Below are 21,474 nucleotides of genomic sequence, written 5' to 3' on the forward strand. Positions count from 1 at the left end.
TACTCAGGCTAGATTTTTCTCTTCGAAATATTACGGATGATTGACGACCACTGAAGAAGCGTTGTGTCATTGACAGTGTCAAAAGCTTTTGACAAGTTTATGACGGTAAGTGCTGCGGTGGTGCTGTGCTCTTTTCGGAAACCATGGACAGGTTGAGGACTTTGGTGAGATATTTTACTTCCGTCGAGCCTACTTCAAGATGTAGAAGCTAAACAGCACGAGCATACTTATTCAATCAGGGCCAAAGGATTTAGATGATTTCGATTTGTTGACGACATTCTGAACCTCCTCATCGGTGAAAGTAAGTGGCCTGCAGTCTTTTGGCATTTTGCGCAGTCGTCGGGTAACACATCGCTTGGTTTTGTCCTTTGAAGGGTGCAGTGTGAATTGCCGGCTAAAGTAGCTCGCGCATTTCTTCGGGTCCAAAGAGCCATGGCTATTGAATAGAACTTCAATTCGGTCATCATGCCTCTTCGGGTTAAACAAAGCCTTGACAGTAGACCAAAGCTTACTCACACGGGTGGAGAGGTTGCAGGTACCAATCGCCGAATCTTCAAATTGAGATCCTTTATTCGGGGATGCCCGTGATCGCGTGGCGAAAGGTTGCGCTATTCTTCCAACCCGTGTATACTATTAATCTATGCCTCTTTATTTATATTTGAAAATTTTAGTTGTGCAATATAATATAAAAGAGTTAAAAAAATATACTAATACATGGCTGACAGTATCAATTTATAATAACAGTGTGAATTATTCAATACTTAGCCTAAGTCAGCTTAATACACTACTAAGGCCGCTGCTAACTATCGATTGAAATGTTTTATTATCTCAAATCTGTAAACTTGGGGTTGCTTTCAAATAAATATTTTGCAATAAATTTAATACTTACACGGACAAATATGCATACAGTGGAAGAAAAGTTGAGTGAACATTATTTACCTGAAAAGAAAAAAAATATTAGTATTTCCATGTACAGAAAGTATAGAAACTTAAATCATATTAATAAACACTAATCTACCTACTTTTACTTTTATTTTAGACCAGTGTCGACCGATTGGCAAAAATTAAGGAATAATGCCATGCAATTGGTATATCATTAAAATCACATGTATCTTATTTAGAAGCAAAAGCACATCACATTAAAACACATACAATAAATTCTCTTCTGGACCTAATTTTAAAAATATTAAACTAAATCTGAACTAGGTCAGTTCGTTACCAGCAAAAACAGCTGCTATATTGTACGTATATTAATGTTTATTATATTCTATGTCTAGAATATGTAGATCCATCCAATGAAGATAATTCGGGCATTATAAATATGTGGACAGCATATAATATATCATTTTTGTTAAAGGAATCGTTTTAAGAACAGTGAAATTCATTTTTGTTATTCATATACATACATACATATGTATGTATGTATATTATAAAGTCGTTTTTTGAAAAGTACATTGCTTACGAAACATTTACAGAGTTTTGATTTGTATAGAATATATTTGAAACCACTGCCAATAACATTTGCTATGAACCTTCGATAGTAGGTATTAGTGCGAACTATTGATAAGTGAGCGATTCTCATATTTGGCAATTAATCTATGGCAGAGAATGGAAGCGCCGAATGCTGTATCACAGTGAACAGGGTGGCGTTAAACATTTGCATATTTCAATCTTTGTAGTAATAACGACAACAAGATCAATACTGCCAATAACACACGCTTATTCACTTAACTAATAGACGCTTCAAAGGCAACAAAGTAGCAACCTTGACCGTGGGAAGACGATTATTTCTGTCGAATAACACAGACGCTTGCCTGGCCGAGTAGTTGAATGGGACGTTAAATAGTTCGAGATAAGAAAGCAGACAGGAAAATAAATAACTACTTATAGCCTCGCAACGCAAAATGAAATTTTTACTAATTTTTATACCCTGAACAGGGAAACGTCTCAGACTCTATAAAACATATTCAAAAATATATAAATTAAATAAAGCGTGTCCTATTGAGTCGACGCCTGTCTGTCCCTCTGTTTGTATATTAGCGAATAGTCCCTCAGCAACACATCCGTCTCTCCTCAACGAGCTGTTTATTTGCCGAATTTATCCATATCGGACCACGATACTACATAGCTGTCATTCAAAATGACCGTTCAGAATCATGATACAGATGTTCATAATTTTTTTCCTTATTAAGTACAGCCAAACTTCGCTATTACAAACTTCTGTGCAAAGAAGTTTACCTTATAACGAATTAATTTCCAGAAACGTAAATATGTTTATATACTTATGTACATATGTATGTATTTTGAACCTTTAACAAAGGCTAATTTTGTTTATCCAACTGTGCTTAAAAAGTTTTGCTACGAACAAACATTTGGTGAAGTCAACCTTAATCTCAGTTGTTCGGGCAGTGTCAGTCAAACAACCATCATTGTACGTTGTAGAGATATTTTGTGTCAATATTTGTAAAGCAAACACTAAATGTAAATCAAACAAATATACGTGATCTGCTTTGTGGTACCTGACAATGTAAAACAAAATGAAAACTATTAACACCATACGTCAATACCTGCGAATTAACCGCAACCGTCCGGAGATTTTGTATATAATCTTGGAATTAGCAATATACTGCACGATCACGATTAGTTTCATTTCTAGCTTTTTATGCTTCACACTAATCGTGATGCGAAATCTGGTAAAGTCATTCAGAAACCAAAAATATATAATACAGGCTTATTTAAGTAAACATTTTTTTAAATTACTCTAACTTTTTGTAACTTGATGAAACTTAATCGACATGGCAAAAAAGTAAAGACGAGTTCGAGATAGGCGTAATCGGATCACTGCCACGCCCTGTGGGTTAAAGATTTTGAAAAAAAATATCGTGGCTCACCCTCTAATTGGTTTAATGTACATATCTAGACTGACAGCCTACAAAATGTTCTGTTTTACTCAATGAAAATCTTGCTTTCTTTACTATTACTCAGAAACAGGGGTGAAGCAGCAAGCAAAGTAATTTTCTCAAAATGAACTCAGCGATTTAGTACATGATGTACAAATTAGGAATAATAAAATGAAAGAAGTACATTATATTCGTGATATTAGTAAGACAAAGTTGAAAGGTGGAATATTTGATGATCCTCAAATACGGAAAGATACAGATTATGTCTTGCATCTTGATAGTCCAAAATTTCCTTGGCAACCACTAAGTACCAAATTATAAAGAAGTTGTGCAAAATATGATGACAAACTGTAGCTACATAATTATGTCTAGGAACAGATTGCAAGAATAAGCTAACAAACTGTAGCTACATATGCCTAGGAACAAATTTAAGAAACAAGTAAGACAATCTCCATAATTACCTGGAGACATATTCTTAACATATTTTGGAAATTATTGTAAACAGCGGTTCAACATATGCATGTATGTACATAATACATTTTTTTAAAATCGGAAGAGCGCAATAACATCAATAATGGTTGCTAACAGCACGAAAGCAAAATAAGTTAGGCGGTACCAAACTCAGAATTCACACAAAACACAGAGCAAAGGAGAAACATGTAGAATGTGCATACAGGAATCTATGGGAAGTGAGTAAAGTGCACAAGTAAGCACAGTCATCTACAATGAGGTCGCAAATATTATTTCGCAAACTTATTTGTATGTATACATAGTATATGTAATGCATTTGAATGTACATATACGTTTATTTACTATGTGTATTATGTATGTACATACATATCTTGTATAATGTTGTGAACAAAAAAATGCTGAAACTTGCAAGTAATAGAAGTAAAGTGAAGTCGTCTATAAATTTTCATATTTTAGCTGTCAAAAATGCTTTTTCAGCAATTCCCTCGTGAACTTTGCATTACCGCGAGCTGGCAATATGCCAACTGACTTACAATGAACAAAATAAAATACTAAAAATATGTACATACACATATACAAACAAAAAACACAAAGTATGCATTTCCAGCATGAAGATGTAAGTTCATGGTGATCCAAACTACTCCACTTTATTCTTTCCTTTTCTGTCATTTCGAATTGTACGGGGCTTGTACGTTTGCCTCCTTTGGAATTTAATAGTCATTTTCGGTCTTGGGCGCAGTCAAGTGGAAAATGCTGCTGGTTGAAAGAGGAGGCATACGATTTTTGCAGCAGTCATAAGTGAAAAAATATGGGAACTTTGTATAATTAATTTCTGTGCTGTCAAAACTGCGAGCAGAATTTATATTTTCAGCCTCACCGTACTTTTGTGTTACGTACAAATACAAATTTTTGGCAACTTAATTCAAAAAACAAATAATAATATTTAAGGATGCCTTCAAAATTTTACTTTTGTTTTATTATTAAACTAATAAAAGAAGGGAGTTGACAGCCTGAGCTTTATAAATGATTCAACAACAAAATAAACTATTATTAACTAAATCTTTATAAATTCAAAAAAAAAAATATATGTTACTAGATTGCAAATAAGTAGGTCTAAAAAGCAATATAATGGATATTTGAAAACAATCAGATGAGTTTTGCTTTAATGAATACATGTAAAAGTATAAGAGAACTTTACGTAGCAAACAAGTTCTATGCAAGTGATGCAAAATGTTGGCTTATGAAATGGAAATTTTAAGTTCATTTGCTTTTACACATTTGTTTTACAAATTATCTTTTAATATATTAAACTACTTTATTTTTCCTAATTATTTAACTTTATATTTTTTAAACTAAAATTTTATACTAACAGCTGGACCAACACAAGTTGTACTTTCGAATGTGTCAATCGACCTTAATATTTTGAAATGGCACCAAAATAGTTTCCAAAACTCAATTTTAAATTTTTAAACCCAGATACTGCATTAATAAACTATAACATATGTAGATAAATAAATTTTTAACTCAAACTTTACCTCAAATTTCAAGTAAATTTTTTTAATTTTTAATCCCGAGGTTTGAGAATAAAAATTGAGAACTGGAATTTTTTTTTTAATTTGAATGTGTAAGTTTGCCGATCAGAGCTCTATAGTACTGAAGATGGCTACGTGCGAGCTCTGCTTCAAAATACTTAGTATAACACGAAATGCGCAAACGTGAAAATATGTTAATTCCAAAACGATTTCTCTTTTTAATTCTTAATTATATCTTTCCCATTTTTTATTTATTTTTCAATACGGTACTTATTTTTAATGTTTATCCGGTTTGTATTATTAATATTTTTTAATCCGGTTTGAAGAATTTTTTTATTGTTTAACCTCGTATTAAATTTTTTTTTAGTATTTTAACCCGTATTTGAGATTATAAAATAAAAAAACCAAAAGTAAAAACTCTGAATGCCACGAACATTTTACAATTCATATGTCAACGCATTGCTATTTTACACATACATAGATACATATACATATATGTATATGTATGTATGTACTTTTGTACACATTTTACTTGCGCCATTTATCACTTCCCATAATTTGGGTGCAGCGTATGAAACCTAAACTATTAGTATTGCGGCCAAAAATTACTGCCAAACAGAGAGCGCCACATCATGACCAACGGTGAGGTGCTGTTTTTAGTTGTTTTTGTATTTATTAATAGATTCGTTACTTCATGATACACACAAGCTGGCCAAATAAGTGTGAGTGCGCATTATTTTTTTCCTGTTAAAAAGACCACCACAATCTGCACCGAAATACTGCGCTTTCCATGCCAATTAGTATTCGTCGTACATTCGCTAATGGTCATACTATAGTATACCCTTGTATATACCCAGGAATTTAAATGTGGCTCTGGCTGTCCAGCCTGACGTGGACGTAAAATGAATTTTTGTGAAATTTTAATAGTTGTCTAACGGTAGCAATTTTTGCATATAAATAAGTGATGAGTAAACTTCACCGAGGATATTATCGCATTTAATTTATTATTCAACAATAAATGGCACATTTTCATTTAATATGCGTGTGCACCGCCCCACCGTCACTATACACACGTATAATTTCGATTAATTGTACGTATGTTTATTCTGTTTAGCACATACAAACATAACATAACTATACGTAGTTTGGACACACAAATCATGGGCACAGCGAACTCGGCAATAACAAAATGAACAATAATTGTTGTTTTATGTCATTTAAAGACAAGCAGTTGTGTGTTTTTTGTTATTTGTATACGAAGCGACCAAAAGGCAATGAACCATTTTTCACATTGAGCATTTGAAATTATTATGAATATTTGAAATAAGACACGCACAAACAAAAAATATAGTCAAATGCTTTGGAAACTATAAAAGTTGAAATATTTGGCCATGACAACTATTCGAGCTAATTTAAAAATTTAGAGGTCAAAAAATAATAAGTATAACAAAATAATTTAATTTTTGACTATTTTTTTTTTTTTTTTTTTTTGAATAAACTAAAAACCAGACTAATGATGAGCGAAAAAAAACGTGAGCTTAAGTCGTTCTTTAGCTCAAAATCTTAAAGAAACAAGAACAAAGAAAAACTGATCATTTTTAATGTAAAGACTTATTTAAAATGTCTTTAACACATTGACTGCCCAGCCAATTTTGTAAAAACCATAGTTTTTATCATAAAACCCTACCACCTTTTTTGCAGTGTTTTTGCAATTGCCGCGATTTAACTTATAAACCCTTTTTAAAAATTAAAATATATACAGAATGAATAAATGAGTAGCTTCGTGAGGAAATAATTTTAATTTTTATACTAATTCTTATAAGGAAGCTATGTAAATAATTTTTCTCTTTCTTTTTCATGACATACCAACGATTCTCGATCCGGCTCAAATCGGGAGAAATTCCTGGCGATATTTTCTTGGTTAAAAGCGGTCTAGCTCCTGGTTTCCGCGCATTCTCTTGTAAGTGCCGTCTTACCTCTATAGATTTTTTAGAGCAATCATTTAAAGATAGTCTATGGATAACACCAACTGTTCGAGGAGATGTCTTCCTCCTAGTCCCAACACTACTGTAACACTCCAAACGGTGGTCCTGGTTCAATTTATAATAAATTGATTGTTGTTGGATGGCTACATCCGTTTTTCTCCTTTCTTTTCTTTTACGCAAAAGTAATAAATTTTTTATCACGCGTTAATTGCTTATATTTAGCGCACATTTTGAAAGACGTTCTACTTACTGTAATATTTTCCACAAACTATATATATTTGTCAACATTTCAACGGTTATTGCACAGATCACAAAATTTATTACATTTTCAACATAACATACATACAATATACACTTTATACCATATATGAACAAGATATACAGTCTGTCAAGTAAGAGCGTGGTCGACTTTACCGACAGTTAATGAAAGATTTCGCTCTAATTCCTTCGCGAACCGATAGAGGGAAGCTTTGTCCTTGATGCATTGTTAACAAAGGTTCAGTTGTTGTTGATCTTTTGAAAGGGAATCACGTTAAAAGCCATGAGTGCTAAGTACGCGTCGCGCTACGATGCTGTGTTCCTTTGTATCCACCTGAAAGGTCCCAAAATGTCACAATCAGCGGCTGCTAAATATATGAGAAAATCGTGGCATACGGAAGATAGCACATAACTCCGATATTTTTCAATATTTTTGTAAAAATATAGCTGAAAATATACCTTGTTATGTCAAAATAACTTGGAAACAATCGATCAGGTACCATCTTTGTGCATAAGAATGAAAAAAAATGCCATGTACTAAATTCCATCGGAATCGGCTGGTCGGGTCCCAAGATATGTGATTTTTCCCTCCTACCATCTCGGTGGTAAAATTTAATGTCTCTGGCGTACTTAGTTATTGATTTATCGCGCTTTTAGTAGTTTTTAACAGTACCGTTATATGGGGAACGCGCGGGGTTATCCTCCGATTTCATTCAATTTTCACAGCGTGGCAGTGGTCCGATTACGCCTATCTACGAACTCGAAACTTTTTGGTACTAAAGAACACACTACTAAGTTTCATTTAGATATCTTAATTTTTACTGAAGTTACTGCTTGCACGGACGGACAGATTGACGGACAGACAGACAGTCAACTGGATTTCAACTTATATAACCCTATATCTATCTCGCTTAGTTTTAGGTGATACGTACAACCGTTAAGTGAACAAAACTATAATACTCTGTAGCAACTTCCTTCAAGAGTATTAAAACAGTAATGATTAATAAATTATTGATTAAGTATGAAGTTTAGTATTTAATATTTGAACTCGTTTAATAACGAGGAAATATAACAATTTTTGAAATTTTACCCTAAAAATATATTTCATCATTTGGATGGAAAGGAAATCATCTCCTAGAAGCTGCTTATTTGTACGAACTGATATCGGACCACTGGAAGTATACAAACTGAAAGATCAAATACATGAACTTGCATGGAAAACTCTTTGTTTTTACGAAGTATTTTATATTAGAGCAGGATCATCTCCGCGCGATGCACCATGGGTAACGCTAAATCACCTGCGGCCTTCACGGCATTTTCGACTCCTATTAATTTTTACCATTGGCTTCGCACGGACATAGCTTGGGCTTTTAGTTCAATTGTTTTGAACCCTGGGTGTGGTCGGGACAAACTCCTCTATGGACATTGCTAGGCTGCACTTCCTAAAAATCTTTTACATATCTAAAGAACGGACTACACTAACAATGACACTTAACGCCATTTTTAACAGAGCACTGGTTGACATTACTGACAATTATATTATACAGGGTGGGCCATCTAACGTTTTAAATTTGAATTATCTATATTTCGACATTGGAAACGTCAAATACCATTCGGAAAGTGACAGATATTCAGTAAAGAGTCTAAAATTTACGAAATGGGTCGCTATTCACTAGAAGAAAACTGGAAAATATTGAAAACTTTTGATGGTAAATTTGACCGAAAAATCATCTTTTCGGACGAGGCTCATTTCCATCTCGATGGTTACGTTAACAAGCAGAATTGTCGCATTTGGGGCACAGAAAACCCGCACGTAATCGTCGAGAAGCCAATGCACCTAGCACGAATCACTGTATGATGCGGATTTTGGTCTGGTGGAATCATCGGCCCACTTCGAAAATGAAGAAGGAACCGTAACCATCAATGGTGAGCGATATCGATCGGATAAGCTACTGTAAACTCAGCCATGGTGGTCATTTGTCCGAAATTGTTTTCCACAAATAAATTTCATAAAACAATCTTTTAAATAAATGTTAGGCCTTTGAAAAATATCAAGCCGCTTTTTTATTTATTGACTTTTTAAATTTAAAATTTTATATGGCCCACCCTTTATAATGTACTCTAGCGCTGAGGTTAGCTTTGTACTATATATGAAGGGATCCGAACAAGGGGGAACTACGGAAAGTTCCTGAAAACTTGGATCACAGCGACACAGAGGCCATTCGGCTTTTTTCTGGTCACATCCCGACGTGGGATATGTGGATGAGAATAAATCACTGAAGAATAGGAGCAGTTAGCTTTTTCTCGGAAAGGTCGAAGCAGGGAGCGGCGTATTCTGTCTGTAAGCAGCTCTCCGTCAATGTTAGCTTTAGGCTACCCGACCACTATAGCAATTTTCCAAAATTACGGTTTTTTGTTTTCATTAAATCAGATTCATTAAAGAAGATAGAAAATCAAGTTCAATTCAATCAAATATCAGCTGTTACCCCGTACTCGCAAAGCAGAAATAATAGAGTGAATTTTTTCGAATTCAGGTGGTTTGTGCAAAACTTAATGTCTTAAAATAAAGTGTTGCAAAATTGGTTGGAATTTAAACAAGGATTACTTCATGCTCATTTATTTCTATTCCTCATATACTCCAATTTTTTTGCCATTTATCTATTTACGCTTGAATTCCCAAAATCTACATTTTCGAACTTAAGTAAAAAAGCAAAATACAGATTGACCCTTTGCAATGAAACAAAAAGTTACCTCCTATTCAACTATTAACTTAACTTAACTATAACTTCCTATTTTTGGGCAACGTTTAAGAAAGGCATAAAATAATTAATTGAATCGCAACTAGCCATAATAATTAGAAAACAAATAAACACATTCGCTCAAAAATATAAATCCGCTCGCAATCAAATTGGGTCATCGAAACATACGTCGACACATTTGAACATTCCACAAATTTGAAAATTTGTAAAAGTTTTCGAACATTCCTGCATATTTTGAACAGCAACTAAATGAAAATGTTTTAAACAGAGTACCGAAATTTTATATATAAAAATAAACTTAACGAGTGCCAAGAAATCGCGTCATTAAGTTTTCATTAATACGAAATTCTAAGAGCAACAAAAGAAAAAGTTACGAGATTTCAGTGTGATTATTTTTAGAAGGCAGAAACGCAATTCTGCGAAATACATAAAGGTGCAGGCAAACAAAAAGAACCCCAGAGAAAAGAAAGAAAACGTTTAACTTGCAACTTGTTTTTCACTGCACTAAAGAGGAAGAAACCCAAAAACAAAGCAGATGTCCGGGCACGTATTTTTGGAAATAAAAAGTGAATCCGACGTTGAAATAAGATAACCAACACAGACACAGGAAGGTTCAGGTAGGAGCAATGGCTTTTAACGAAAAGTCATATGAAATATTGCCAAAACCAGGGCGAAATTGAACGGCGAAACCGACTCAACACGGTGCATTATTTAAATCCGAACATAAAAGAAATGGGATAATGCTTTGCTGAAGGGAATTGAAGCCAGTCGACAAGGGAGAGTAAAACAGGTACAACTAGTAACGATTGAATGGCAAATTCCATGTGTATTTTACAGTCGCCTGGCACTCAAGCATTTTCGAAGCGCATTCAGACGGAAAGTAAACAACAAAACAAAAAAAAGCTAAGTTCGGGTGCAACCGAACATTTTAGACTCTTGCAACTTGCAGGAATCAAAGCCAGGGAAATATCTTAGGATGTAAAACATCAACCAGATGATCAAAATCTAAGAAAAGGCAAAATCATTATAATAATATGTAGTGATTATTCAAAGTCAGGATGTTCGAAAGTCCTGGTAATGGTTATATGTGGGCTAAGTGAAGTTTTTGCCCAATTGTATCCATTTCTGACACAATGATATACCGTTGTGAGTAAAACATATTCTGACGTTTTCATTGAGCTAACTCAAATATTGGCCGATATATCCAACACAAAGTCACCAGGAAGTTCGAAAATCTTTATATTAAATATATGGAGGCTCAGGGAAGTATTGATCCGATTCAAACCATTTTAAATACACAGAATTACTATTGACACGAAAGGATTCTGTCTGAATTTCAATTGTATATCTCACACATTGATCGATATTCGGTGAAAATTAAACTCTCGATACTGGGGTCCACATATTCGGTACCTAAGATCTTGAACAGCTTTGGTTGGATTTGAAAAATTTTTGGTCAAAAGGTAGCATATTTTAAGGAAATTATTACTGCAAAATTTTATTCCGTTATATTATCTGTTATTACATCTTGATTTGTGTACTGGAAAGTAAAAAAATCAAATGGAATTTTAAATTGTGTTATGCCCATTTTCACACTTTGACACAGGAGTGTGAACATAATGCTACGTACTAAATTTAATCGAAATAGGTAGGTCGGGTCCCGAGATATGGGGTTTCACCAAAAAGTGGACGGTGCCACGCCCATCGTGTAAATTTTACACCGGCTTTTACCATCTCGGAGGTAAAATTTAATGTCTCTGACGTAATTAGTTACTGATTTTTTGCACTTTTATGTGGAGTGGTGAGCGGGGTATCCTTCGATTTCATCAATTTCCACACTGCTAGAAGTTTTTATAATATTCGAGCATAGCAAATTTGGTTGTTGTAGTTTTAGTGGTTTAGAATTTATGCACATTGAATATATTAGAAGGCGAGCCCACGCACACTATTTTTTAATTTTATTCAAAGGTGATACGTACAACCGTTAGGTGAACAAAACTATAATACTCTGTAGCAACAGTTTGCAAGAGCATAAAAAAAAAACTAAAAAATGAAGAACGAATGCGTGTGTTATGTTTAAAAATTAATCTAACAGCAGGTCCGTAAATGTATGTGCAACGGAGTCGTACAAAGGGGACACGAAATGGCGAAGAGTGTAGTAAAAATATGATAAATGCGTTTCTAGCCACCACGCAAAACTACAACCGCTGGCAGCTCATAAAAATATTACATGAGAGGATAAAGCACTCTACCACCCCTCCCCCCTCTACCTATCGACGAAACATGTTTTTGCGGACCAAAAAACCGTGCATATTTAACCTCACGTTGCTGAACCTGAAATTTTTGTTTAAATTACCTTATTTTGTATTGTTGCACCAAATGTGTCTTAACTTCGCAAGTTTGAAACATTAAGTATAACCCATTTCTTTTACTTTTAGCTGTTCTTCTAACTGGTAGCTGAATAAATACATTTATAATTCCATAAATCTTCCTGCAACATTTGAGACGCTGCTATACTACGCACGTGATTCTTCGGGAACTTTACTTCTCAATTTTAAAGTAAAGTACGCCACATTTCTATTCTATCGGAAAGCGCGTTTTTTAGAAAATGGCTTGGAAAGAATATTTGCTAACATAGCAATTAGAGCTGCCCAATAACATTTTAAACAGTCTCATGAACTTTCTCTAATCAGGCAGAATTTGAATAGCCCCGGGTATCGGTCAAATTTTTGAGCAAATGTAATAGGGAAAACTAACCCAAGCTATCCTTATGGGCTCACACAGAAAAATTACAGTTCCCGATCGGTTTGCCAAACATATATTTACATTGAAGAACAGACTTAAACTTTTACTAAACAACTTTAAAGATTAGTTTAAATTTAAGGGTTAGGTGTTATAAAGGGACACATACAAAAAAATATAAAGGAAGTTGGTGCTCTCAAGATTTTTTTTTTGCGGGGAACACAACAATTGTTTATCAAAACTCTAAATTAAAAACAGCCTTCGATCATGTTTTCAAAGACTGTATATACATTGCCTTCCACGGGGCCAACTTCTCTTAATTCCCTTCTTGGAAAGTAAGTAATAGAAGCTCTGGCAGCTGAAGGAAAAGATCAAATATTGTATCCGTTCCCACGACAGTCGGGTCTACGTAACCGGAACGGATCCGGATTTGTATACTGTGGTAGTTTTCACACAATCGGCTTAGCTTGGAAGTAGAAGGATGACAGATTTCAGATATTTCAAAAGTCACAAGGTCTGCACATACATATGTAAATACAAACGGTGGAAAAAATTGCTGCTACGTCTCATGGAAAAGGAGAAATACATACTGAAATTAGGCAATAATATGACAACGAATAGTCGTAGGAAGAAGTAATTTGGCAAGAATGCTAAATATATAAGGTACACAAAAATATGGCAGCACAAACAAAACATCGCAGGCAGGATTTCAGTCAGAAGGCTATAGATTATTTTATTACACTGGTAAACAAAAGTCCACTTGTTTTATGTGACATGAACAGAACAAAATGTTTGTTGTTATGTAATTGCTATGAGGATTTTTATTTTAACAAAAAAAGAGTTCCATAAAATGTTACTGTCGATGTTTTTCGACGATATTTTTGTTTTTTTGAGTATCCCTTAACAATGTCCAGCAGTAATCGGCAAGCAACTGACACTCCACTTGCCTTGATACCGTTTCTCCATAGCAGAAATGTCTTGGTGAAACCATTCCCCATGTTCGTCACCTACGGTCCCTAAATTTTCGGCGAAAAAATCCAGATAGGAGTCCATAAGTAAATTTTAAGGGACATGTTGCAACCTATTTTTTTATAGGCAGTAAGTAGTTCAGTCACAAGATCTTTATAATTGTCAGCTTCCACATTTCCAAGAAATTTTTAACAACGCTTTTAAAGGCTCGTCATTGAGCATTTCCTCAAATGTTTTATCTTTCATTAGTTCTTTTATTTGCGGACCCACAAATATACACTCTTTAATTTTTGCTTAACTGACTCTTGGAAATTTTTGTTTCACATACAAGAGCCCTCGATCCATTGCCTTAACAAAATTCTTCATTAATGCCAATTTAATTTGCAAAGGTGGTATTAATACCTTTTTCGGATCAACTAGAGATTCACTGGTAACGTTTTTATTTGTCCCGGAGTGAGTGCCTGTCGTACTGGCCACTGCTTCTGTACATAATGACAGTCTCTCGCACGGCTGTCCCATTCGCAAAGGAAGCAACAATATTTCGTATATCCTAGTTGCATTCCAAGAAGAAGGGCTAGGCTATTACTTTTACTGACGGAGCTAAGGGCACAGATGGATATTTGTTACCGTTAAGAACCAATACCGCCTTTAAACCAAGTTTAGAGGAATCAAGGAATAAACGCCAAGATGGATCATGTTTCTGACCTAGTGCGTTATACAAAAGGTTAACTTCTGAACAGTATACTAGGTCCCCTTTTTGAAGAAAGCAATTTGTGAGATCTTTCTGCCTTTTTCTAAGTATAAAAAGTAATATTAACATCACTTTGTAGAATGTTCAAACCTTTTAGTGCGTATGCTAAAAGTTCGGATTGCGATTTTGAAAGGCTTAGATCCCGAACTAAGCCATTAAGTCCACCCCGTGAAATTAGATGCGGCACTGTTGAACATCCTGATAAATTAATTAAAGTATCGGTTGTCATTTTCTTGCGGTTTCTGTAAGATCACTTGAAGAGCTAGTCGATTCTAGTTCTTAATCGAGACTCCAAAGTTCTGGTGCTTTTAGAATAGGAAGTTGTACACTGTGTTTGACAGATCTTAAAGCTTATAGTAAATTACAGTACTGAACCGTATGTTAGACTTCGGTCCAATGCCTTTAATATTTGTGAGGTAAAAATAGGCTTCTGTAACATGGTCATTAGCTTCTTTCCAAACCATTGGCACTGCAAAGGGCATTTTACGATTTGAACCTTTTACCCAAGCTGTTAACATTGTTACACAAGTTTTACAACAGATGTGAGGAACCCATGCTTCGTCTTGGTCACTAATTTTAACACCAAAATAAAGTTCGTAAGCTTTTAGCACAAGCGAAGTAAAATTACGTTTTGAGATTTAAAATTTATTGATTATTTACGCACTGCCTAGGCATTATACCTAAAAATCATAAACACAGTAATTTCAAAAACGTAAAAGAATGTGAACTCAAAAATGTTTTGCTATCCAAACATAGAACACGTAACCGATTCGGACACTATTAATCTACTGATAAATATTGTAAAATAAAATGATCGTAAAATACGCTGTTAACTTCAATCAAGCAGGCAGAACCGGTCTAAACTGGATAAATCCCTGATCGTATGAAAATATGAGATGATGCCAAATAACTAGGGGTTTCACATAGCCTCACAAAAATATACTTAAGTTATAACGATCCGAAAACATAGCGTTCAGAGTTATATTTGCGTAAACTTATTTTAGTATCCAATCCAACAACAAATTTTTAAACTAGTATACAAATTTATGATTTTACGATGCTTTATGACACGTTGTGAGTACCCCAAATGAAATTTTATGTATTGTAAAATCTAATCTGTGGGTGATAGAATAATTCTGTTTTCAGATTTGGCTTCAGGGTATTAAACTGCATTAAAAACACCTAAGAATTTTCATGTCACGAATTATGTGTCTACCAGTGTTATTGGATACATACAAAGTAAGGATTAACAACAATCAGCAATATATTGGGTGCCCTCAGTCTGTATGATTCGAAGATTTAAAAGCTTCCATAGCGCGATAGAGAATGACGATAAAAATGTTCTCTTCAAATTGAAAATGCTCTTCCTTTGAGAGCGGAAACCGTTTTGAAAAACACCATTCTGAGAAAAACGCGCTTAAAGGTTGGAGTCACCATGTTCCCCACTCTATTCCTATTCTACAAGAAACGCTGTAGCACCGTAACAATTTGAATTTCGATTTCAAAATTTTATAGAATGTTTTTTACAGTGCATACTACCCGATAATGCAACAAAGGAAACAGATTTATTGAAAATTTCACACTGAGACGATCCCTTAAACTGATTGATCAAAATCATAATAGAGCTCTTTTTATACCCCATTATACTATAAAAACGACTTAAGTATAGCCGAAGTTAAAGTTTTTTCTTGTTTATTTAAATAAAGATAAGAAAACGATTTTCAGAGGTTTTCCTTTTCAAAAATATATTATTTAACAACATGCGTAATTCTATCACACAGTAACCTTCTCGATGACTTTTAATTTCTCTGTTATCCATATGTATGTACGTTTGTATAAGTTTGTGCTTTGACGCTTTAAATTTTCCACTTACAATTATTAACTACAGCCTGAGCATGTGTTTTGGGTCGACTATCGTTGGCGTCCACTTCAATCTACAATTTCTTCAGAGTAAACGCTTTTTTTGCGCTCTTTTTTCACTGTGCAAAATTTTAGTATTTCGATATTTTGCTGCCGTCTGTCGTATTCGCTTTGCTATGATACTTCTCGCATTCACTGCCGTTATGTCAGCAAAATTATGTCGTTACTGAGTTTCAGTTTTGTATAAAAAATTTGAGAAATTACCATAAGCTCCAGTCAGCGGTTAGTAACATACAACCAAAGCTCCAACAACGTCGGCCGCCTAACCACAATCAAATTCAACACCCAACAAAGAACGCAACGAAAGTTCCGTGCGCCCGCCTCCATCACATTGTGCGTTAAATTGCTGGTACGTCATGGCAAGCAATTTTCAACTTTGCCATCATCCATTTACATAATTTCTCGGGATTCATAGTGGGCTTATCTTCTTCGTTTACTTTGCACCAGCTGCCTGGCTTGTCGCCGTTAGATATTAAATGGATGTGGAAAAAATAAGCTCGTATATGAGTATAAATTTATATACATATGTAAATTCACAAACACATATATAAAATTTTATATATTTTATAAAACACGCACGTCATATTTAGTTATTACTTGGGGAGCGAGGTAATAGCAGCAACGCGGATTAGCTTACACATTGTATTAAATGGCCTGCAGTAAGAAAGCAGAAGAAGCGGAAGAATTGTACTAGAATTGAAATATGTATTGTGATTTTATCACGATTTCGTAAATTGTTACGATTCTGAGTTGTTTTGCTTATTCTTTGACTTTAATGGCGGATGAATAAAAGCTCAATCTATTGTATTAAGCCAGTTTGCACTGCTTTGCTATGCTTCGCCTTTTCTTTTCTTTTTTTACACCCCCATTTGTTATAACGTATGATTTTATTTTCGATGTCCATGTCAAATGATTTTTTACGCTTGCACAGATGTAGATAAGTAGGTAAAAACGAACAAATATCGACTATAAGAAGACGTCGTCAACTCTAATTTCGACTTCAGCTCAACTTTTTTGATTTGGACTTTCGCCTTATTCACTTAATTAAATGAAAGACTCGATATGTCAGTATCTTCCGATATAAGATGTTAAGATGATTACCTTAAAATTTAACACAAGGAGGAACATTAGAATAACTTTCTCAAATAAAAAGTTTCCAACAAGAGCTTGATTTTGGTCGTTCATTTTGTAGGCTATAGCAGCTATATATGATACAGCGGTCCGATATTGGTGGTTCTGACGTTCAGCTTCTTGGAGAAAAGAACATATCGATATCTCAAAAACTAAGGAACGTATACGAACTAGTGTACATATAGGCAGACGGACATAGCTAAATAGACTCCGCTAGTCACGCTGATCATTTATACATATGTACATATTTGTATACATTTAATAGGGTCTCGACGTTGCTTTCTGCATGTTACAAACTACGTGTAGAAAACTTAATATACCGTGTTAAAGATATAAAACCCACAACTTGGGCCATTTTGAATCCAATTGTTTATTTTTAACGATGATTTTACTCATTAGTATCTTTGATTTGTTTTTGTAATGATAAAATATGCAAAGTAAGATTGAATTAAATTTCCCAAATTGGTTTCATTGTCTCTCAAGAAAATATTTCTCATTTACTTGAGGCTATAGGCTGCTAAATCACAATCTCGCAAATGTCTACGAATAGCTTCTACAACTGGTTCCAGCCCAGTTCCTTTTCATTTTCTTCTGTAAAGCGATGTACTGTATACCTCCATTTTACCATTTTAAATTAGATTTTTACAAGTGATGAGAAAATTCATCATTAACTAAATCTTAGTTGAAAACTAAATATTTCTGATTACGTTTCTTGCAAGTAAATATTTTATACACTAGCAACATGTTGCTACAAGGTGATGTTAAAATCTTTGTTTTTTTCTTTTGCAAGGTTTAATAGTTGTCTAAACCGACGTGATTTTCTAACAATGGTCCATGCGATTTGGTGAATATTTTACACCTTTATTGTGCAATTTAATAATTTTTACCCTTCAGGTTTTTAAGTTTTACTATGAGATATACCGCTATTGTATATATTACAACTTTTTATCATAATTTTTAGTTTGATTAATTTTACTAATACAAAATAATGCAGACAAGAATAACACAGCCCTTGACCGTATAAAAAATTCGGATCCGTTCTGGTTACGTAGACCCGACTGTCGTGGGAACGGTACATAGATAGATAGAGTTTCTATAGACATGTTGTCGTATTGATTGTTAAAATGAATTAAAATACAACTATATGGGTCTACTCGTATTTAGAGGTCTGAAACTATCGATGGCACTATCGATACTATGGATGGTGTTTGCCTATAGCAAAGCCATCGATTGTTTTCAGCACCATCGATGGTTTTCGATAGTTTCTTATTTATATTCTTTTGTTTTCGATCTACGTTCAGAGATAGCGTTGTTCAAACAAATGTCAGAACAGTCCGGTTAAACCCAGAAATTTAAAATTCATTGAGAGTCCGCACCACAATAGTTAAACAGATTCGGATGAACTAATTGAAGTGAAGAACAACGACGAGGGAGGAATTAAATTCAAGAAGAGATTCTCAAACAGATATCGATTTCGCTCTAAGCATAGTGTCTGATGAAGAATTAAAAAATTTTGCACACGTTCTGGATCCACGATATATATTGCCGTGTGCCAAAACCTTGCGTGATGAACTGCTGAAAAAACAATTCGGCACCACTAAGTTTAAATTAAAATCGATATTAACGAATGTTGACCATGTCAGTGTAACATGTGATGCCCGGACCTCCGCTGCAAACTACTCTTACCTTACCATCATCTGTCTTTTCCTTTTAAATTTTGAACTTAAGTCGTGTGTGCTGTCAACGTAAAAACTGGAAGATCCAACAAATTATAAGACAACAAATACATGTAGCTAATTCTATACAGAAGGTATTTGATGATTGGGAAAATTTTCAAAAAGATCGTTGCATAGTGACAGACAAGGTCAACTCAATGATTAATGCTTGTAGTATACTGAAAAAACGCATATTGATTGCTATGCGCATATACTAAACCTGGTGGTCCAGGATGGTTTGTCACGGAACGAAAAGCTTCCACAATTGCGGAAAAACTTAGAGACACTGTATCTTTTTTTTAAATCTAGTACAATAGCATATAGTCATATACTAGTACTCCCACTATCAACAACAAACCTGTCTTACTTATCCTCTCATATATCTTATTCTCATTTCACAATTTCCATACTTGCTAATTGATCTTTTCTTTAATCTTTCCTTACACTAAATTCTCTCTTTCTCTAAAATAACAATAACAACTACAATAAACATTTGCACTCATTAGTTTTAAGCTGGCATACATAATGTTAACTTCCTAGCTGTAAGGATTGGAAATTTAGTTTTATTAATGAAATTACATTCGAAAAGAACGGACTTGTTGTTATATGAAAAATTCAAGAAAGTGCAGGAAACAGATAATCCTTACAGTTTGTTGCAGGAAGTTCAAACAAGGTGGAATAATACATATTTCATGTTTAAACTGATTATAGCAACCAATGAAGCTATATCCAAAATTTTATTGTCAATAGTGAAACTCCTGCATCCCTTTCGTCGTCGATTATTTGAAAATATTTCAAGACGCAACGGAACAGGTACATTCTATATACTGTATAATTGTATTTTAATTTCTTATTCTTATAAATCTTCTAAATGTAATTAAAATAACAATACTATTTTAACAGATATCTGGCAATAGTTATGTAACTATTTCTTTGATAATACCGATCTCTTTTCGAATTTTTGAAAAACTGAATGTAATGCAAACGGAATTGACAACGCCGGTTCTAATTAGCGTCGCGATATTCTTTTAGCATCTGTTTGTAAAAAATTAACACCATATGAATTACGAAGCGTTACAAGAATAGGCACAATTTTTGACCCTAGGTTCTGAAGGAGGGATTTCAGGCAACTAGCAATGCAAATGAAGCAGCAAAATATCTAGAGCATGAAATTTCAACGATATTTGCAAACGAAAGGAGAAGCCCTGATAATAACGAATCGACAGAAGGATGTCACAACAGATCTTCGTTTCTTGACTTTTTAGAAAAAAAAAAAACAGAAAATGTCATCTGAAGTTTCAGACCTCTAGGTCTATTCATACATTTACTATTGGTACCATTATAACAGTTTATAAAGGAGGTAATTTTTGCACACTGTTGTTGTAGAAAAAAAGTTTTTTAATAAGGGAAAGAATCGTGGTTAAATTAACCAAAACAACCTAACCTAAACAAATGTCTGCTAATCAGACATTGAGGAAACGGCCCTAACATATATTAAACGTTCACTCACCTGTGAATCTGCGACGGACCGGACGCCATGCGCTGTTGATAAGCTGACATATTAGCCTGTTGTTGTTGCTGTTGATGCTGCTGTTGCGCACTGTTACTACCGCTATTACTATTTTGTTGTTGTTGCTGTGCAGCTGATTGCTGCGCTTGCGGTAGTTGGTGATGTTGATGATGGTGTGTGGGTAGATTGCTAAGTTGTTGATGATACTGCTGCTGCTGCTGATGCTGTTGTTGTTGTGGCGATGGTCCATTATCATGCAAGTGCGATTGTTGCTGCGGATTACCGCCACGTTGCTGCGGCTGCTGCTGCTGTTGTTGGTGGTGGTGTTGTTGCTGTTGACCACCTGATGTGGGTGGTGGACCACCAACCTGCACTGATGAGCGTATGGCCGCTTCCATTTCATGCCGAACTTCTGCTCCCGCTACTTCTGCTGCTGCCGGTTTCGGTGCTGCTGCTTGTGCTGCCGCAAGCAAAAGCACACCTCATTACGGCGATAGCGGGAAATGTAAGAATTCGATGGCACTCACTAAAATAGCTCGTTATGGATTTCAAAATCAACAATCACACACAAACATAAACGATTTTTTTATGGGGACAAAAGGCAATTCGACGGCGCTTATTAAAGAACTCACACGTCGTAACAACCTGAACAAACTATATCAAGTTGATAAGAACGGAAACGACGCGATTAAACTATATCGGAGCGACGGAACATTCTCCTACCTGCGCAGTACAGACCGCTGTATACACTCACGAATATCGGACACGCATGCGCCACAGCCTCTGCCCCGAAGCCCCCAATTGCTGGTAACTTACGCGACAATTCTAAAA

General features: G+C 34.7%; 1 protein-coding gene across 1 annotated transcript; it reads right to left on the minus strand.

Annotated features, from left to right (window-relative positions):
• Window positions 1-541: 541 nt before the first annotated feature.
• Window positions 542-21,468, minus strand: LOC125775298 (G-box-binding factor-like). The gene is made up of 2 exons (XM_049462063.1): window positions 20,644-21,468; window positions 542-939 (listed from the first exon to the last, which is right to left on the minus strand). The coding sequence occupies exons 1-2, from the start codon at window positions 21,039-21,041 to the stop codon at window positions 936-938; spliced, it is 402 nt and encodes a 133-aa protein (XP_049318020.1). The 5' UTR covers window positions 21,042-21,468; the 3' UTR covers window positions 542-935.
• Between the last annotated feature and the right edge of the window lie 6 nt (window positions 21,469-21,474).

The sequence above is a fragment of the Bactrocera dorsalis genome, unplaced genomic scaffold (genome assembly GCF_023373825.1).
Source record: "Bactrocera dorsalis isolate Fly_Bdor unplaced genomic scaffold, ASM2337382v1 BdCtg251, whole genome shotgun sequence".
Classification (NCBI taxonomy): Eukaryota; Metazoa; Arthropoda; class Insecta; order Diptera; family Tephritidae; genus Bactrocera; species Bactrocera dorsalis.

Coding starts and splice junctions, on each gene's coding strand:
- LOC125775298 (XM_049462063.1), bottom strand. CDS start 21,041: ATGGAAGCGGCCATACGCTCATCAGTGCAGGTTGGTGGTCCACCACCC.